This window comes from Pipra filicauda, unplaced genomic scaffold (genome assembly GCF_003945595.2).
Source record: "Pipra filicauda isolate LSUMZ 115617 unplaced genomic scaffold, ASM394559v2 scaffold73_size2923735_pilon, whole genome shotgun sequence".
NCBI lineage: Eukaryota > Metazoa > Chordata > Aves > Passeriformes > Pipridae > Pipra > Pipra filicauda.
This window is the reverse complement of record NW_024104909.1, coordinates 2,340,897-2,360,555: the sequence shown is the minus strand read 5'-3', so window position 1 is coordinate 2,360,555 and position 19,659 is coordinate 2,340,897. Positions and strand designations below refer to the sequence as shown.

General features: G+C 38.4%; 1 protein-coding gene across 33 annotated transcripts in view; it reads right to left on the bottom strand.

Annotated features, from left to right (window-relative positions):
• The window catches only part of RBFOX1 (RNA binding fox-1 homolog 1), a 1,156,483-nt gene that overhangs the window by 236,239 nt on the left and 900,585 nt on the right, over nucleotides 1-19,659 (bottom strand). For 3 of the 33 annotated variants that reach the window (XM_027750845.2, XM_027750844.2, XM_039389544.1), the window contains exons 1-2: nucleotides 7,709-7,856; nucleotides 4,705-4,926 (exon numbers count right to left, since the gene is read on the bottom strand). The exons of 28 other annotated variants lie outside the window; for them this stretch is intronic. In XM_027750845.2, the coding sequence (XP_027606646.1) occupies nucleotides 4,705-4,791 (87 nt within the window). In that variant the 5' untranslated portion in view covers nucleotides 4,792-4,926; nucleotides 7,709-7,856. Of the gene's footprint in view, nucleotides 1-4,704; nucleotides 4,927-7,708; nucleotides 7,857-19,659 lie in introns of those variants that run through there. 2 more of the 33 variants (XM_039389538.1, XM_039389539.1) reach the window with 1 other exon arrangement.

The window sequence follows — 19,659 nt, the reverse complement described above, 5'->3', positions numbered from 1 at the left end:
TTATCACTTGCAAAGACAGAACAACACAATCAAGCCAGAATAAATCTGCATCTAAGGTAAATCATCTACTTACTGCACTTCAAAGAGGCAATTCAGCCAATGTAAACAGAAATTACACACTGCATTCCACTAGATCATAATCTAAACCCAACAGAAACAACTATACACCACTTCAGGCAACACGGGAAGGAAAAATTAAAACCTCTCATCACTGCTATTTCAAATGCATTATTCAAATAAAACCTACTAAATTACAAAAGCTTTCTCATGCAAGGTGCCACAACAAATCCATGGCATTTTCCAAGACTGGATTGCCAGAAAGCAAGTGTGATTTTTGCAGGTAGCCTCACACAGCAGCATCTGCAAATATTCTGCGTGCACTCCCTGCTAGCACTTCCCAACACAGCAGCAAACCAAGGATTTTCCAAATGGGTACAGTGATGGCACCGTGATAAGTTTGCACCACTACTTTTCACAGCATATTTTAGGCAATTCTCTCAGCCCTAAAATAAAATGGAGCTGTCTCCAGATTACCACATTTCCAGTTGTCAGTTCAACACACTAGTTAACCAGTTACGGAAAATCAGATGCACAGAAAAAAATATAAATATCTTAAGAATGATTTAAACTTAAGAATGATGTATTTAAAAGCACAGAAATTCCCTGTTTATTGAAATAGTTACCTCGATAGCTTTCTATTTCCTGCTTTTTTCTCCACCCTCCCCTTCACCACCACATAGATAAAGAAGCAAATGAAAAGATTTTAGCTTAGCTGGTTGAAATCTTTAACAATAAAAATATTAAAGCTTTAAAACTCTTAGAGCCTTTCTGGTCACTATGTTAAAATAAAAGTATACTTTAAAAATTACTGACCATATTCAAATATAATCCCATCTTTATCATCTTTATATTTAAGTAGCACATTCTGTGTTAAATAGAAGTGTCTGTCTATTTAGAACTTCCCAGTTTACCAAAAGGTCTAATAAACTTCAGCTTTAATAATTTTTATAATAATGCCTATGAACTGCTTTTTCTCTGCTAAATGGAAATTGAACCACCCAAACCAGCCATGTAATAAATAATTTAGCATCCATTATTAGTGTTATATATTGCTCGTGCATTTTTAAAATATTTTATCATAAACCTAACATTCCAAGTAACCAGAGCAATTACAAAGATTTTATATACCTGAACCCCTCAGAGCCATGAAAGATGTGGAGACCTTTAAGTTATTATTTAACAAAACACAATATTCGATGAATTGCGAGACAGTTTTTTCGATGCTGCACTTTGTAATTTTAATGATAAATAAATGGCCCTTGGTTCCAGGTTTACCCTGAGATGGTGGAGGAGCACACAGCCACTCCTCCTGGCAGCAGGGCTGTGCTCCCACACCCTGGCCAGTGCACATGGACCTTTTCCATGGACACCCCAGTGACTTCCCCGCTCATCCGGACATACGGGCTCCCCCTTGGGAATCAAATGACAGAACTGGGATGGGAACCAAGGGCAGGATAAGAAGTCTTTCACTGGATTGACACTTAATCCTGGATGACATTTTTTTTACCTCCCTTGCCAGGACAAACAGCAGGATAGTTTTGCCCCAGCGGAGGCCTCGTTGCCCACAGCACACACAGGGGCTGCACTGCAGTGCCCGTTCGGGTCCTGTGACAGCCCAGGAAGCCACCAGGACATCCTCTGTGCCAAGGCAGAAAACATCTCCCCACCCACGTGAGGCATCATGCTATTTATGCATCATTTGTACTTTCATGTGATTTTTTTTTTTTTACTCCTACAGTTTCACCCAGGAGAAGCAAGGAAGAGGAAAAGAACATTTTCTCATTTAAAAATGTGTTAATACATCATAGGCAATAATAGCACCATCATTCTAATAAGGTTTTTTTAGGGTATATTTACTTATCAGAAAATAAAACTAAGTTTGCAAGTTAGTTTTTGCAAGTTATAGTTGAACACTTCAGTAGCCCTGGACCTTCTCTCATGCATTTCCTTTTCCACCATCTCACTCAAACATATGATCTCAGTAAGAGGAAGACAAAGCTTCTTAATAGAATACATGCAACTGGGAAAATGCATATGGTTGCTCAAATAAGGTGTTTTCAGAGATGTACCCATGGTATCTGCCCTTTTTTTGTTCATCCCAGGGCTCACACATCCCAGGAGTCCATAACAAGCCAGTGTGACAAAAGCAAGCATGTATGTATGACAGAGTATGTCATACAGAGTATGTATGACAGAGTTTACTGATCAGTTTAGGAGGAGAGGCTGGAACAGGCTGCATATGCACAGCACTAAAGGAAATAATATGCAGCTCCTCAAGGTGTAGAACCTCTGAAGATTAACATTCCTCCGCAGAGATCTGAGCACTCTCTTGCTCAATCATGCAACACAAAACATAACAAAACCCCAAAGCAGTCCCCCAAATCTCTAAGCAATACTCTACACTGTTTTCATATGCAATCTAGGAATATAACCAATTGGAAATCATGGGGAATCCCTAATTAGAAATACATCTATTTTCTGTAGAAATCCATGCAAGTAAGTCAACTGCAATCTTATAAGCCCATAAAATGTTAAAACTGCCTCATGTTCAAAAATACTTCAAGGTTGTGATCTCAACCTGCAACCCAGAAAAAACCCCATTTGCATAATCAGTTTATCAAGGCATATTTTTTTGAACAAAAACTGCCATTAAAGTACTGAATGTTATGTAATTACTGCTCAGAAGAGGATGATATAAATAAGCCTATCAGGTGTCCTTTGCATTATTTATTTTGGATACTTAGGTTTACTCTAAGAGACAAACAATAAGCATTCTGGTGTCAAAAGCTGACCAGAGCTACTGCCAATGTAATTAAAAACTTGGTGGGGGGGGAAGTGGTCAAGCCATTTAATGCTGTAATTCCCTCACTAAGACAATAACTCAAACATGTGCTTTCTTTCTAAAATGCAATTTTCAGGTTTGACATTAGAGAGAGAGAAGACAAGAGACTTGAGAACACTTTCCAACTGTACCTGTAAACATACCTATTTTTTTTGTTGTTCAACCGTTCCTATTGCTTGACTATTTTAGATCTACGCTAAAGGAGTAGAATAGGCCTGGATATATCTTTCTAAGGAAAGAAAGAAAAGGAAAAAGATTGAAATAAGGCATCCCCAATTTTCAAAGGGCCCTTTCTTCTAATCTATCTGCTTGGATAATGCGTCCAGAGTGGCATTTTGTAATGACAGCAACTTTCCAACAAATCAATAGTTATTTAATTCCCAACAAGCTCTCGAGTCCATTAAACCTGATTACATTCACCCATTTCAGTTGGGTGCAGTTATTTTTCCTACACCGGCACTTAATCTATAACAGGAACTTATGAGAACTTTCAAAAGCAATTTCAACATCAATCAGCATAGAGTGAAAGGCACGATTTGCTTGTAATTATTTATTGGACAGGATGGCACAGGGGCTGACTGAGCTCCAGCGTCCGACCTTCACCCCCAAATTCTAATGGATATCAAGGCCTGCTTGATGTGTTCAGAAGTGCTCCCATGTCTCACTGCACAAAAAATAGCACCAGCTTGCACACCTCAGAAGGCACACTTTTTCAATAGCTGATAATGGCCACTGTGCAATGCTATATTTCTATTTTAGACCTATGTGTCTGATATCAAGCCTGAAGTGAAGATCATAACTCACAGTCTTTGATTACTGAAGGGACCTGTATGGAAAAGCACCTGTTTCATGCTGCGATTGCCCCTCTCTGCCAGCAAAATGCTGGAGTAGAGGAGCATAATGAAAATTTCCCTCTTCCTCACAGTTCATTTGACTCATTGACACAGCACAGAGAAGTCCTCACGTCTTGACCCTGTTAATGCATAATATCTACCTACGGTCACAAGGTACCTTTCCTTTCATTTTGTCAATGCTTGGAAATGTTATTTGAATTCTTTCTTGATGTCTTCCAATACTGTAAACAACAGGATACTTTTTGCTTAATTAGCGTCTACACAATCTATTAAAAATCCTAAGTCCAACAGCAGAAACTTCAGTAGCACCACCTTTTGATAAAAATAAAACCAAATCAAAAGCAGACAACACAACAACAACAATCTAGTAATTGCCAGTTAACTTCTAAAACACAGAACTCTCGCCCTGCAGCAAGATCTTACACTTCGAGGGTTCAAAAGAACTAATGGGATGTGTATAAATATTCTGTGCAGGTGATATTTTTCTACACACACAAAAACACAAACCCTGTGTGACGCATAACATATGAATTAATGCACATTTAACACTATTCCTATTTGCTGTGCTAAAACACTTAACCTAAACACATCATGGTAAGTTACTTTGTCTTATGACCTGCCGTGGGAATGCTGACTCCCTCAGAAACCTGGAATGGATAGCAAATCCTCTGCCCTGTGGTCAACCTCGTGAAGCAAAGGCATGAATGTTAAACAGCAGACAAATCAATACAAGCAAATATAGCTCAACTACACCATTTATTCAGCCATGAGAGATGTCAATACACAGATTAGGGTGATCCATCTTTTTGATTTCCTACTGTCTTCCCACTGACTACATGAGAGCTTTTGCCTGTATTAAAAGTGTTTGCTTTCTCAACCATAAAAATTCCAATTATTGCTCTAAGTGCACTAGAGTTAAGTTGCTTGTTGGAAGCGGCCTTGCATTACCTGAACAAGTCCAGCGAAGTATGGTGCTGCCGGCAGAATCATGGGCACTCCATAGGGATGTAGCAAAACTCCTTGAGACGACAACATGGTTTAAGTGATAGTATTACTCCCAACTAAAGCTAAACACATCAATTGAAAGTTAGGGGAAAATCTATATACCAACTTCTTCCAAACTCAGAGCTAGAACCAAATAACTTCTGTCAGGGGCAAAGCCCACATCAGCTGTAAAAAAAAGAAAAAAATTGACGTCAGCAACTCTTAAATGTTAAAATTTTCTTCAGAGACAACAGATAGAGACAACAGCTGCAAACCTAACTCTACCAAAAAAGGAAGGTGCTATTTTGGGACCAGCTTAAGTAACATGACTAAGCCTACTACTCTTTATCAGTTCAGATTTTCAAGTACTACACATATAGAGATCAAATTCTGTACACAGGTCTACTAATTAGAATTAATTTTCCTATCAGTTCTGGCATATACATGACAACAGTTACTATTAGAAGCCATTTTAAAAATAATCAGGTTTATCATGATTGCATAAGTAAACATTTCCCTGTATTTATAAGCTGTTAAACAATATTCATGTGAGTGTTTAAACTTAAGTCTGTCACACTGGGTACATACCCTGTTTTGATTAATTGTATTTTCCTTGTTTGTTTTGAATATTTGAGCTAACTAACACAAGCTAACTACTTCTACAAATGTAAATTATATTTTAATGGCTTTTCTAACCTTTCACATCTATGTTGTTACATTGATATCACTATTTTAAAAAGACCAAATTTGCCCATTAGAGTATTTCAAATCCGTCCTCCAATTCAACTTACACTAAGAATGTAAGAGACAAAAAGAGCGAAATTTAGGCTGTTTTCCTCCCTAAAGAAAACAGGTTTGATTTTAAACATACTACTTGCAAGACATTCTCTTCCACAGCTAATTTTTACTTTAGACAAAACAAACTCAGTCATTAACACCTGTTTCACGTGGAATGCATCTTCGATTGCAGATATGGCTAATGACAAGAATTACAGTTGAGCAAGACTAGTTTTTTATTTCAACAAGGAATTACTCAGGTACTTACAACTTCATGTTACACGAAAAAAAAAATACATAAAAAAACCTTCTCCTACAGTCTTCGAATAACCAGGGTGCTTCACACCACTAATTTCAGCTCCTTGATTTTGTTGCATAATTACTTTTCCAGATAACTAATTGCAGACAAGATTTGATGTGATACTCAATTATTTAATGTCACATTTTGACCATCGTGAAAGGTTCCCAGTAATTGATTCTCATGTATCACGGCAGGAGTGGTGCAGGAGTCACAAATCTACCTCAGCAGCTGCAGGCTGGCCCTTGCTTCTCTCAGCCTTCAACCATTTCTAACTTTAGCTGTTGAATTGTGACCCCCTGGGATGCTCTCTGGAGACACTGCCAGGGAGGACAGCGATTGTCACATGATGGAGGGATGTTTACCCAACTCCATCTCCTGTTACAGAATCGCTTCACTTTTCTGCTGGGGATAATGCTGTTCACACTGGTTATCTCACTGGGCTCAGGTGTAAATCTGATTTCTTGCTCTTTTCTTATTGAGAGCCTTGCAGTTTAATTATTAAGAACGCAGTAGGGCTGACACATCGTGGATTTTTTTCAAAAGGTTTTCACCAATTCCGGTACAAAATCAGTCGTGAACTTTCACACAGAAATATATAAACAAAAGGTATATATTAGAAAGTGAGTTGCAGTGACAACTCACCCAAAAGTACTTAATTTCTTAAAAAAAATCCACAACTTCATTTTAACTACCGCCTAATTGTTTCATCTAGCAGACTGAGCTGCATTTGAAGAGAAAGATTTCTTTCACCCAGGAATGGAGATTATAAAATGGATACTGCAAGCTTTACTCAAATGACTTCAGTGGGACAACTGACATAAATAAGACTGTTAAATTGCTCTGTAAAATCCCCAGCAGGTTTTTTGTTTCAGCAGGTATGTATTTGATAAGATGTTAGAAAACCTAAAGGAGAAGACTTGTACAGGGAAGCACAAGCTTAAGGGAAGCTTTTCTGTGATCTGTTTTGGGACAGATATTTTTTTTTTTTTCCACATTTTCTTTAATTATTCTGGCACAAGGCAACATGCTGATGAAATTTCCTGATGACACAAACTTGGAAGGTACTGTCAAGACTGAAAAGGATAAGAATATTACATAGAAAGAACTGCTAAACCTTATGGGCTGCATTAATAGAAATGGGATGAAATTCAATAATACAGAACACAAGATCATGATTCTGCTAATAACAGAAACTGCAGATCTAAACTCAGGAGGAGGAAAAGCAGGATCTCATTGCATCTGTTTAAAGAATTTGAGCTGCTAGTGTGATGCAAATTAGAAGTATTTCTTAATTAATTTTATGTCTCAATTAATTTCCTGATTTCTTAGAGGTTCTCCCACTAGCATACAGTTTCCTTCATTCACATTTAAAAAAAAAAAGGGCAAATTCAAATAAAAGGGCTGTAGAGAAATTCCTTTTTGTATACAGGGGAATGGAACAACTATGCTGCAACAGGAACCTAAGGTGGATTTGTTTATCCCAGCAAAACAATCTGTGAACAGGGAAGAAAACAGTAGGAGGAAAAGACTGTTTAAGCTAAGGACAATCCTGACACTCTAAAAATCAAGAAAAACCTTGTTATGAATAAATTTAGGCTGAAAATATTTTTTTTTCAAGGGTTTGGTTTTGGGTTTTTTAAGTATTTTGGTCTTGGCTAATGAGAGTCTAGAAAAAACACAGTAACAAAAAAAGGTGGCTTATAACAGGTAATTATATGATGCCAATAGTAGTCTGAACTCAGCAACTCCCAGGAGGACCCTTCCAGTCCTTTGCAAGCAGCATAAACATTCAAGAACAATGAAACTATCAAATGTCTAAAAAGCATTTATAATTTCAACATTGCAGATTGTAACATAGAAAAATAAACTTCAAAAATAAACGGCAGTTACCTGTTTTAAGGTAAGGCCGCTTTGCTTGCCTCACTATAACAACTTCCAAAAGCCTGGCAGTATGGCACTCCAAAGCCAAACTGTGACTCTCTGGGGGGCTCTCTGAGGATGTCCCATGTGTGCACCAGCTACCTAAGTTCTCACAGACCTCTGTGAACCAGAACCAGAGAGGTACAAACAGAGTTTTACTCACATCCCTGCCCTTGCCAAGCTCTGAACTCATGTCAGTGCAACTGTAGCAGCTTCACCACTTTGTACCAACACATTTGTGTTCTGCCTCCCAGTCACACAAAAAAGGAAATTTGGCTTATTTTACAGTTCACCATTAATGGTCACTCCAGTTTGGCAAGAATATGTTGAACACGTGAAACTTGAGCGTAAAGAGCGCCGAGAACTCAGAGAGTGAATATATGAAATTTGAACACAAAGTGCTGAGAACTCAGAGAGTGAGCCAGAATAGTGTTAGACTAAATAAATAAGTTGATAGGTCTGTTTATTTTAGCATGGTAGAGGTTAAGCACAGACCTAAACATTTTTGGTAGGACAAAGCCAGAATGGTCAGGACCGTGCACATCCATCACCTGCCTGAAGCCACGGGGGGGTGACAGCACTTACTTCCTGCCCACTCCAGGATTCCTACTCCCTGCAAAAAAATTAAGTATATGTGTGGGTGGAAAAGGGGAGATCATCTATTTTAAACAACTATACAGCTTTCACTTCCATGACATTCTAGAAAATTATAATGCTGGAAGGAAAAAAAAAAAAATACATGCTAAGCCATTTTCAGTGTGCTAATGCAGGCCACGTTGTCTTCAGCCCTTGGTTTTCAATTTTGGGTTTTCCAGCCCCAAACCTGTTTTGTTTCTTTTTAATTAAAAATTTTCATGTATTTTCTGCAATTGAAAATTGATTTCAAAAATGAGAGAGGAGGAAAGAACGAGAAAAATAGATGAACACTAGTTTGCACAAATAAAATGTGCAATCTTATTTGTTTCATTTCTGCAGAATTTTGCTAAAAGGCAGGTATTATTTATGAAAAGCTGGTTTTAAAGGTGGAGAACATAGGTTAAGCAAGTTAAGGTAGCAGTAGAAGGTCACAAAATACGTAAGTATTTCAGGCCCAGCAGTCTAATACAACAATCTTCTGTTTTAGCACAGAACTCAAGCTACTGACAGTGGTGCTCTAATAGTAATTTTATTGAAGACTTGCTAAGAAGTCATTTCAAATGGGAAGGAAATGGAGATTGCTGTACAGTAGGGATGCACAGAGACAGAAACAAAGCCAGAAGTATGCCTGAAAACTGAGCTACACATTCGGGCAGAACAAGAAAAATGAAAACGATGCAAGAAAGGCCAAGGTTTTAATCCCACCTGCATAGAACATGTAAATGGCACATCAGACAATGACCAAAATACTTCCCCAAGCAAAAGCAGATGCTTAGGTTTTGCTGTGGTTCAAGGGAAGGAAAAAAAAAAGACTTTAGCAACTTCCCTGGGGCCACAATGCCTGGAAAAGGCAGATCCCTGCAATGCAGTCATCAGCCAATCAATGATGTATGCTCTAATCAGATTCTGACAGAAGTAATCTATTTAGACCATCTTTCTGCCAAATAATTAATTCTTCTTAATGCCTGTATCTAGTTCAAAATACCACAACAGTTCTTGCAAATGCTCAACGACACCAATGAACTTCAAATAATTTCTACTTCCTTCCACCACTGGCGTGACTTTCCCATCTCTCAGATCATAAATAATTCAGGTACCACTTTGGTACCCTCTCCATGCTATGTCATATTTGTTTCTTTTAAGTTCTTCTTCAAGCCTCTTATTTCTGGTCACCTTTCCTATTCTCCATTTTCTCTTTAAGGTTTCTCAGTGGTTTTCTGGTAAAGGAAAGCCCAAAACTGAAAGGACAGATTAGTTTCCAAGTCTCCTGATAATTTCCCTCATCCACAGCAACTTTAGATTGCTGCCCCTAAGAAAGTATTAGCAGACACCAGCAGCACACATGCTTTGAAAGAGAAGGTGAACTGCCATTGATCAGCAGTGCCTGAGCTAAGCAGACCCAGGCATTAAATGAAATACTGCTGGACAGAAAAACTTGGTCTGCACATTTTCCCCCACCCTCCCCAGCACAACTGGTGACACTTACAACTACCACACTTGTCTTCCAAAGATTATATCCACCTTTCTACAAAAGCCATTTAGGACCAAAGGCTCTTCAAGTGCTCCAGAAGCACTATCCAGACTTGACCCTTGTCCTCAGCTGCTCACCCTGTTCCACCCTCCTAAGCAAAGTTTGAAGTACGTGGAGGAGCTTTTCCAGCCAGGTATGAATTCCCCAGCCAGCTCCTATCACACATCACAGCAGAACCGAAATACAGCATGTTTTAGTGACTTTTAAAGTAGAAAATATCACCTATACAAATCAGAGATATCTACTGATCTCATACTGATACGAGTGTGGTGGATGAAGTCAGACTTGCTGGAGTTTACCAAGCATCTCTGTTTATACTAGTGAACAAAATATTGATATAAGGATATAGATAAAAGATAGAGATATATAAAGATATAGAAACTGTTTACAACTAAGAGAAACCATCATTTTCAAGTATGTGGAACACTTGTGGGATTCAAGTATGTGGAACACATTAGGAATTAATACGTATTTCTTCAGAACTTAAAGATTCTATTTAAATACTACATTAGCATTTAACAATTACATTAGCTCTTGGGAGCACACTGAAAGAATCAGCCAGGTTCATCTTGCCCTGCTGCTAGTTTTTAATCAGAAACCAACAACATTTCAGTTCCACTGAAGTTCAACTATTCCCTTTTTCTTCTAAATATAAAATGATGGCAATTTTTGAGATTTCAAAGATACATAAAGGTAAATAGTTACAGTCTTGCTGACTATGAGAACTTCAGAGAGAATCACTTCACACAATAACTTCAGAAACATATTTTGGAAACTATTCATAGCTCTAGAAAAATCAAGGCTTTCACCTTGTAGGCCAATTGGTCTTATAACACTTGAAGTGCAACACTGCAGCAAACGTTGGTGTCTGAGTACACAGCCAATCCTTTTTCACTTCTTCTATCAGTAACTTGAAACTTTCTTTTTTGTTGTCAGTACTGTGCACTGCTCTAGTATCTCACTGGCTAAAGAATGGCATGTTTACTTTGCATTTCTTTTGGAATGCTTAGACAAAGATCGCTTCTCATTTTGCTCCTTGCATTGCCCCAAAACACATCTTTTTGCTACCTCAGCAACTATACAGTACTTGTCATCACCTCCCATGGGCTCACTTCAGCCTGTTCCTACCCCAGCTCCTATTGCCAACAACTGAGCAATTAATACTTTTCATTTTGCCTTGAATATTACACTCCTACCCCTCCTAACCAAGCTGGAAATGGCATTGATGTTTTCCCCTGAAATTGCCTGATATCAGATAAAACTTCTTATAAACACCTATAAATGTTTCTCTTTCAGCCCATTAAACCTCCACTTGGCCAGAACCCACCACAGAAACGTTGACTGAGGGATGGACTGACTGCCCAGTGGTAAATTCCTTTAGAAGAGAACTGTGGCTGCTGCAGGAGATCACCATTTCTGACAGCAATACAAAAGAACACACACATTTCAAAGGTACACACCTACTTAGCTTCACTTTTCCAGGAACTCCTGAAGGCAAGCCTTGCCCGCCTCTACATCCTTGGAAACCTTCAGTTCTTTCAGACTAGATTGCTGGAGATATGTATTTGTCTCCTGACAGCAGAGAGAGTGATTTACCCTTCAGTGAGTCACAAAACACATTCACTTACAGAGGAGATAAATGTGTGCTAGAGAGAGGAAGCAGGTTAAAGCTGGAGTCAAGGGATGCTCTCTGGCTGGACTTCCCTTTGGCTACTACAGAAATGTAGGGGCCTGTCACCATCCCTACATATCATGGCACAAAAGCAGACAACAGTCTGTGAACAACTACTCTCTAAGAAACCAAACAAGTGGCTATAGGTGCCTTTTGACTCAGCTGCACTATCACACCAATTAGCAAGATTCTAAATCACAACCAGATTTTTACGCCAGAATTTGTGTCAAAATTCAAGCAGGATCAATCTGGAAACTTTAGTTATTTAATGTGCTGGGCACTGCACTAGGAAGGAAGATGACATCAGACTGCAAGGGGTCACACAGAAAATAAGTCTCCTAAAGCTATAAAAACTGGGGCAACACACATGGTGATGCAAGTCACTTTTATGGCAGCTCCATGGGCCTGTACAATTCCATTTGTGAAGGAAGTTTCTCTGTGTGCTACCTGTTGTCCTGGATCACTCAGAAAAGTTAGCTGTAAAACCAGAGGAAAAATCTCTTGCTTTAAGCACCAAGGGTTGATTTGGACATGCAGACATTAGTACTTATTCACAACAAACACTGCAGATGTGTTACCAAGTTCTTCACTTTGTTTCCTCTGTCTCAGTGCACTGCATTGTTTTCCCTCTCTTACAGAGTTTCATCCTGGCTTTTGTTCCATAATTCCTATCAGCTGGACAGGGTACCACATCAGTTGTATTTTCCCTGTTGCCCTCTTTGAGAACAAACTCTCCCCCATCTCCAGGCTACTTCAGATGTCTTTCACTGCTCTACTCTTGAGATTATCTGCATTTTCTAAAACAGTTGAGATTAGCCTCCAATCTATAAGCAGTTAAGCAGCTTAGAAAATTTTGTATGAAACATAGAACACTTTCAAATCTCATGCTTGTTTGATATCACACAGTTACACAGACAAACTACTGAAAACTATGTACATATTCCAGTTTCACAAATGATAAATATCACATACATCTTTATTTAATAAAGTGTCAGGCTATATATTTTTTTTTTCACAAAATACATATTAGAATCATACTTTCATATATCTTTCTTAATCTTTCATTTTTCCTTCTTTTTTGCATGCAAAAGATGACCAAGAAATATGGTTTTTTTAGGCACGTATTATGCCAAGAGGTAAGAGCAGGCTGTAATCTTCCCCTTAGAGTACTTTCAATTGCAAATAAAGACCTGTAGCAACAAACATACTCTTCCTTGCAAATCAGGAACAGGCTGACTGTAATCAATACCCACTCTTAATGAACCCTAGTGATACATCCAAGCAATGCCATCAGAGATCACTGTGTATTCCACACAGGATTTTTGCCAATACTTGAGCACTCCAGCAGTCTCAGTGTGAGTTCATGGCCATGTTCTTATGGAACCAACATGCAGAAAAGAGGATCTCAGGAATACAACACTATATTGTAGCAGGAATATGTATGTAGAAGAGATAAACCACCTGCCCATCACTGCCGTGTATCAGGCTTTAGTTGTGTGGAGATGACAGAGATGACAGATAATTACATATTTTTACTGCCAAATCTGGTCAAACCGACCTCTCTTTATTGCCATGGTCAGGCTACTCTAACTATGGTATCACAGGAAGCTATGACTTCTTCTTGACCCCAATTAGTACATTCATTATTCATCAAAGTACAGTTTTCATTTGCTTCCCTTGGGAACAGCATAGTATCACTGTGAGGATCTTTCAATACAACTTCACCCCCTTAATACACTGAGGATTTGCTGACAAGTAACAGCTACTTATTCCCCCGAGTGAAGTTCATATTAATAGGACTGCACAGTGAATCATGAGATGGTATTAAACCCTGCCTCCTGCCTGTATAAATACATCATTCAAGCACCCTACCATGCCAAGTGCAAGGGTTTGATTGCAGCAACCAGCATAGGGTGCCTTGGAGAAACAGCCCATTCAAACCTCAAAATAATAAAGACCCTACAGGTCTTTAAAGGGATCAGAGGGAATTTCTGTTCACAAGTGACAAGTTTCATATTTTCCAGAGATAAAATATCAAGACTTGAAGGCCTTAGATGTAATGCAAGCCATAATTCAGATCTATTCAAGATACTGGCAATACTCTAAGTACTGAAGTTTAGCCAAGAGCTACAAGCAAGGAGCATCTAAGGCAGGCAGGATTTGGCTGAAAGCATTAGAAAGCTCAGTTGATACAAAATGTGCCTCCAAATCTGAATACCACGAAGTTAATAAAGCTTTTTTAAACTTCATTGCTACTTTATGTCTGAAGTCAATTCAGTCTCATGGATATTTCCTAATGCAACTGTTTGAAGACACACTTAATCCCATGTTCAGCAATTCAACCACCACACCTAAACTCGGTCTTACAGGCAGCTGCTGTGCATGGCCTATCCAGGCAAAGCTCACACAGCACAGGAGCCTTTTCCTGACATGGGCCACATCTTTTCTGCCCACACTCTGAGCATCTGTGAGTGGAGTCAATCACAGTGGAATTGCTCTGGTTCTCTCTGTGGGCACCTTTGTGTAAAGAGCCACTACACAGAAGAACCAAGGTAAAAGAACAAAATTCCTTGGGTGAAGCTTTAAGAAAACGTCGTCATAATATAGTAAATAGATCTCATTTAAAGAATCACATCATGTGTTTTCTTTTCTCCCCTCTCCCAAGACCTGTTAAAAAATATTCTATTTATTCATTATACTTTCCAGTCCTAAATATTCTTCAGCAACACAGTGGATACTGAATTCATGTGAATAGTTGATTTCTAGTGTTATCTCTCACAACTTCCTCAGGACAACGTAAACCTACATGGATCATGCTACTGGTCAGAATAACAGAAGAGGGTAGAATAAGCACATAAGATCAGGAAACCATAACACTGTTATATCAGTGCCAGATGGTAAGAGCCTTTCCTGTCACCCACTTACTAACTTTTTTACTTCTGGTTGATTCCATTTGATATTCGAAGGGAATAATGAAAGGATTTTTAATCTCACCTTCATTTAGGTTTTAATCAACTTTTGTCAGTGCCCTTAGAGCACCAGCCAAGAACTGGTGCAAATTTGTGCAGAGAAGGACAAGAGAAGAGGATTATTTCTATTTTTATTGAAATCAGTACTTTAGCGTACGTTAAAGGTATTAGTTGGATATTACTAAGATTTTTATTGCTGCAAGATATAAGACAAAGTGAAAGTTATCTCCATCTAAGACCTCAGGTGTTGTCAATCCTCCTGCAACGCAACATAAGGGGATCAGACACTAGAAACTGAACTCAAACTCTTTGACTGAGAGCATTGTACCTTGTCTCAATTTTTTTTTTCAGTAGTTATTTGCCCCTAACCAGAAGAAATGAAACATCTGATACTGCTTAGTAAAGAAGTAAAACACTAAAACACATGTTACTGAACACCAGCAATAAATAAAAACAAGAAATGAAATATCCCCTACCAGTTTCGAGTTACTCAACAAACATGAACTGCACTGGAAGTTCATAAGACAGACATAAGTTTTGCACATCTGGATTATAAATGTTATTATTGGAACATCTCTCTGGTATTAACAGAAAAGCACTACACAGTTGCTTCCACAGAATTGTCAGACTTCAGGATAACTAATGAGGCAACTGGGACTAGTGAATTCTTGTAGAAATTATTTTCAAAGGTTTCATAATTACCTCAATTTTGTTTTTTCCTATTGATAGGTCTCCTTCACAGCCTCCTTTCTTGAATGCTTTTGTGATCTAGTACTACAGGCTAACAACTTTTGTTATCTCCTGATCTGTTTGCCCATTCATGGTAAAAGAGCTAAATTTCCTGATGCCTTATCCTCAACTCTTCAGCCCTAATTAGCCCTTTAAGGTCATATGAAGAAAACACTGCAATATTTTGTTCTCCATAGCCCTGATTCTTTGTGAAGCTGTGAGAATAATCAGTGCCCATCATTATCACAGACCAGATGCTGACTCCTCTAACTCAGCATCCTTCATAAATCTGAAACTTGCTTTCCCTTAGAGTTTTCAAAAAGCAGTTTCAAAGTTCATTTTCTTCAGGAAACAGGCACACACTACCTGTACAATCTTAATGCAAGTAAACACTTAAAACTATTCTTAAGCACAGTATACAAGAAAACGATGACAGAAAATGCACATACACTGTACAAAACATTAATTGCATAACAAAGCCAAGGATAACAACTTTAGTCAATAAACTGATCTACCCCAGTAGAAATTCTAATCCTGACTTTCTCATCCACTAAAATCCATCCCTGAATCTGATGCCAGAAAAAATCCTGGGAATGCTCCATTCCCAGGCACGCATTTGAAGACGCCTGCTTGGTTCATTTGGTCAAACACAAACTCATATGTTTGTTTATAACCAGCTCCTGAGAGACCCAACCTTACCAAACAACTTAGTAATAGACATTACAGGAAAAAAAAAATAAAATCATTTTTCTTTGTCCCTTCCACAGTGGGTTTCTGGAAACACCTTGGAAACAAAGTTCTCTCTGAACACCATTACCCTGTCAATCCTTTGTTTCTTAGGAAACTGTAGTTAGAAATTCCTGTTTTAGTTTCCAATTGTCACGTTTGTGGAAAGTCAAAACTTCAAGTGTAATTCTTCAAATCAATAGAGGAGCATTTACTGACACTGGAAGGAACAGATCTGAAATCCCTGTTCTGTGCTCACATCTTTTGCTGCTGATGCACATGGGTAGGGGGAGATTACAAAGTATTTCTAGCACGCCCTTGCACAAAAAAAAAAAGTGAAGAAATCTCATTCTGTGCTAAAAAATTACTACCATTTTGCAAAATTACATTTCAACAAGCTCCTGAAACACCAGTCCTACCTGTTAACAATGCATACTTTTCCAAGTAACTATGCTTATTATATAGTTTTTTCCTTTGAATAGTTCTTTATGTACAAGGGGTAGTTTAGTTCACAGAATCAGAGAATGATTTGACTTGGAAGGGACTTAAAGATCATCTTGTTCCAACCCCCTGCTGTGGGCAGGGACACCTTCCACCAAAACAGGTTGCTCAGAGCTCCATCCAAGGCCACTTGGACAGGGATGGGGAAGCCACAGCTTCTCTGGGCAGCCTGTGCCAGGGTCTCAAAACCCTCACAGTAAAATACTTATTTCTAAAATCTAATCTAAACCTACTCTCTGTCAGTTTAAAACCATTCCCCCTTGTCCTGTCACTCCATGCCCTCGTAAATATTCTCTCTCCATCTTTCCTGTTGACCCCTTCAGGTACTGCAAGGCCACAATTAGGTCACCTCAGAGCCTTCTCTTCTCCAGGCCGAGCAATCCCCATTCTCTCAGCCTTTCCTCACAGGAGAGATGCTTCATCCCTCTGATCATGCTGGTGCCTCCTCTCCAACAGCTCCATGTCCTGCCTTTGCCGGGCCCCCAGAGCTGGAGGCAGCTCTGCAGGTGGGGTCTCACCAGAGCAGAGTTCACCTTAAAAGGATTTTGAACAACTTTATTCCAAAAGAAAACCTTAGTGCATAAGGCAACCTCATTACATTACCAACATTTCAAAGGCCTCAAAAGTTCAGTGCTAAAAAACAGACCCAGCTGCAGCTCTAGAGCAGGAGGCAGCAGCAGCTTGGGAGCTGTGAAAATATTATGTTCTCAAACATTTTTAATAGGTGACTTTCTGCAATGATAAAAGCCACAGAAAGCCTAATTTTAGGACCCGTTCATCATTTGTGTCTGGAACATTTTCTTCTACATTTTATTTTGAGGCAAAAAAAAACAATCACATGCTGTGTAGTTGAAATCTTTCAGTGATTTACCTTAATGCATCCAGATAGAGTATAGTGGAGATTAGTGCTACATAAAGGAAGTTAAAACAGTTGACAGGTACATCAAAACAAAGCAAAATTAAAAACAGATAATAAACAAGCACTTTTCCCTCAAGAAATCCATTTGTACAAGAGTCAAGTTCTACTGAGTCATCTCCCTGCTCATACAGTACAACTTTGCTTGTCCAGGGAGTACTAAGGACTGTTCTGCCCTGAGTAAGATCTGGGAGAGTAAAATCTTGAGCCTTGCCTTCCCCAGCTGATGCTCTGGTAACAGATTAACTTTTACTCAAAAATAATCCAAGTTAACTAGCGATGCTCCTGTAGTAACAGTTTATCAGTAGCTCTTTTCAGTTACAAATGAAAATTAATACACATTTCTAATTTTTATATCAGCATTCAGAACTCAGGTGTATTATTTCAACATGAAATGCATGATAATACCAATTTAGTAGTGACAAAAATCAATTCAATCCACACAGAAAATAGAAACTCACTATTAAATTAAAACTGCCAAAGACCATCACATATTTTTTTTTAGTGGAATAGCATAAATTCAACCAAAATAAAAGATTAGTGTGCAAACACTAGACAACTAATTACATAATGTACCTCTACAAAATTACATAATGTGGGTGCAGCTCATTTCCCTGTTTGTGTTTGAAAAATAGATTGTTTAATAACCCATCAAAGCTATCTGTAAACCAAGGAAACAATAGAGCAGATGTTGACTGTTGTCTTGTGCCTCACAGACATAATTAAATACAATGAAACACTCACACACCCAAATAATAGAGGACAAACAAACACAGCAATGGTACTCTATAAACAGAAACCTCATTTACTGGGCACCTGCCTTATATTAATCTGTGATATTTAAACCAGTGAGGAAAAGGAATGGAAGGTATTTATCTGCCTCCAGACCACAAAACAAACCACAAACAAAGAATTCCTCTCAGGATTAAGGAGCTGTAACTTCTGCAGTACTGATCCCCACGTTGTTGACTTCCATAAGGCTCAGGGGGAATCACATTTTCTGTTGTGACAAAGCCAGGACAGGACAGTCCCATTTTCTGGGAGCAAAAGCTGCTTGAATCTATGATTCTGAAGGACCCAAAGAGACTAAAAACACTGTGCCTGCTGTGCAATGCAAAGTCTTAAGATTCCCCTGGAAAACCGGATTCCCTTTAATTGCAAAACATTCCCTGCAATTATTTCCTGCTCCCCCTCCCAGCCCTCTTGTAAAGCAGTAATGGAAAGTAAAGATTACATTCCATAACTATCAAGCCAAGTGTGTTTTTTCTAGGACAATGTCCCATAACACTATTTATTACTCTAACCCATATCAAAATTTGAGAGCTTTTTTTAAAACCATCTTTCCTTATCTTCACTTCTATAATCAAATGTAGACACATATTTTCTTTTGTAATATCAATATTGGCCCACTATTTGAAAAGAGAATTTATATGAACTAATACAAAGCTAAGTAACCAATCCTGCAGTTGCTGTTCAGAAACAAAGTTTCCAGACAAAAAAGCAACTTCAAAAATTATCACTCACATGTCTTGCAAAAGAATATGGAAGCATATTCTTGCTAATAAAAATTACCTTGATTTTAAAATTATGATGCTCCAATAAGTTATTATTTTTTATTTTAGATAAAGAATACAAAATTGCTTTGTTTACTGCAAACATATTTTGCCTTTATATTTCATTTATTTATTTGTAAGAAACAAGAGGGAATATAATGTGATCTGCATCTCTTTATGCTAATAAAACCATGCTAGTCCCTTTCTATAGACAACACCATAAAGCATAAATCCAAATGGAAAACAAATGGAAGTATAATGCCACTGTGAAGCAAACCAATCAACCCTAAAACAGCTGAGATAGATCTCATCCAGCAGTTCATTCATTCTTTATAGAAAAGAAATGAAAATATTCCTAGGTGAATCAGATTAAAAAAAGAAAAAACCAACCACCCTCAGCAGCTCTGAAAGGTTGTAAAGCACTAAATTCCTTTGATTTATGAAGGCAGCATCCACTGCATTGAGCAAAACAACTCAGCATGCTGGGACCCTTTTCCCTGAAATTCCTTTATTAACACAACCTGGCTGTGCCAGTGAACAAAAGCAGTGGTGTGGGGTGTATAAATCATTAATACTATGCCGTGCAATGGCTGAATTTCCCGTGTGAGCTGGAAAGCCTTCCTGCACAACAGGGATTTTGGGCTTGGAATTGGCTGCTATGAAATGTACTTCATCATTCGCCGGGTTT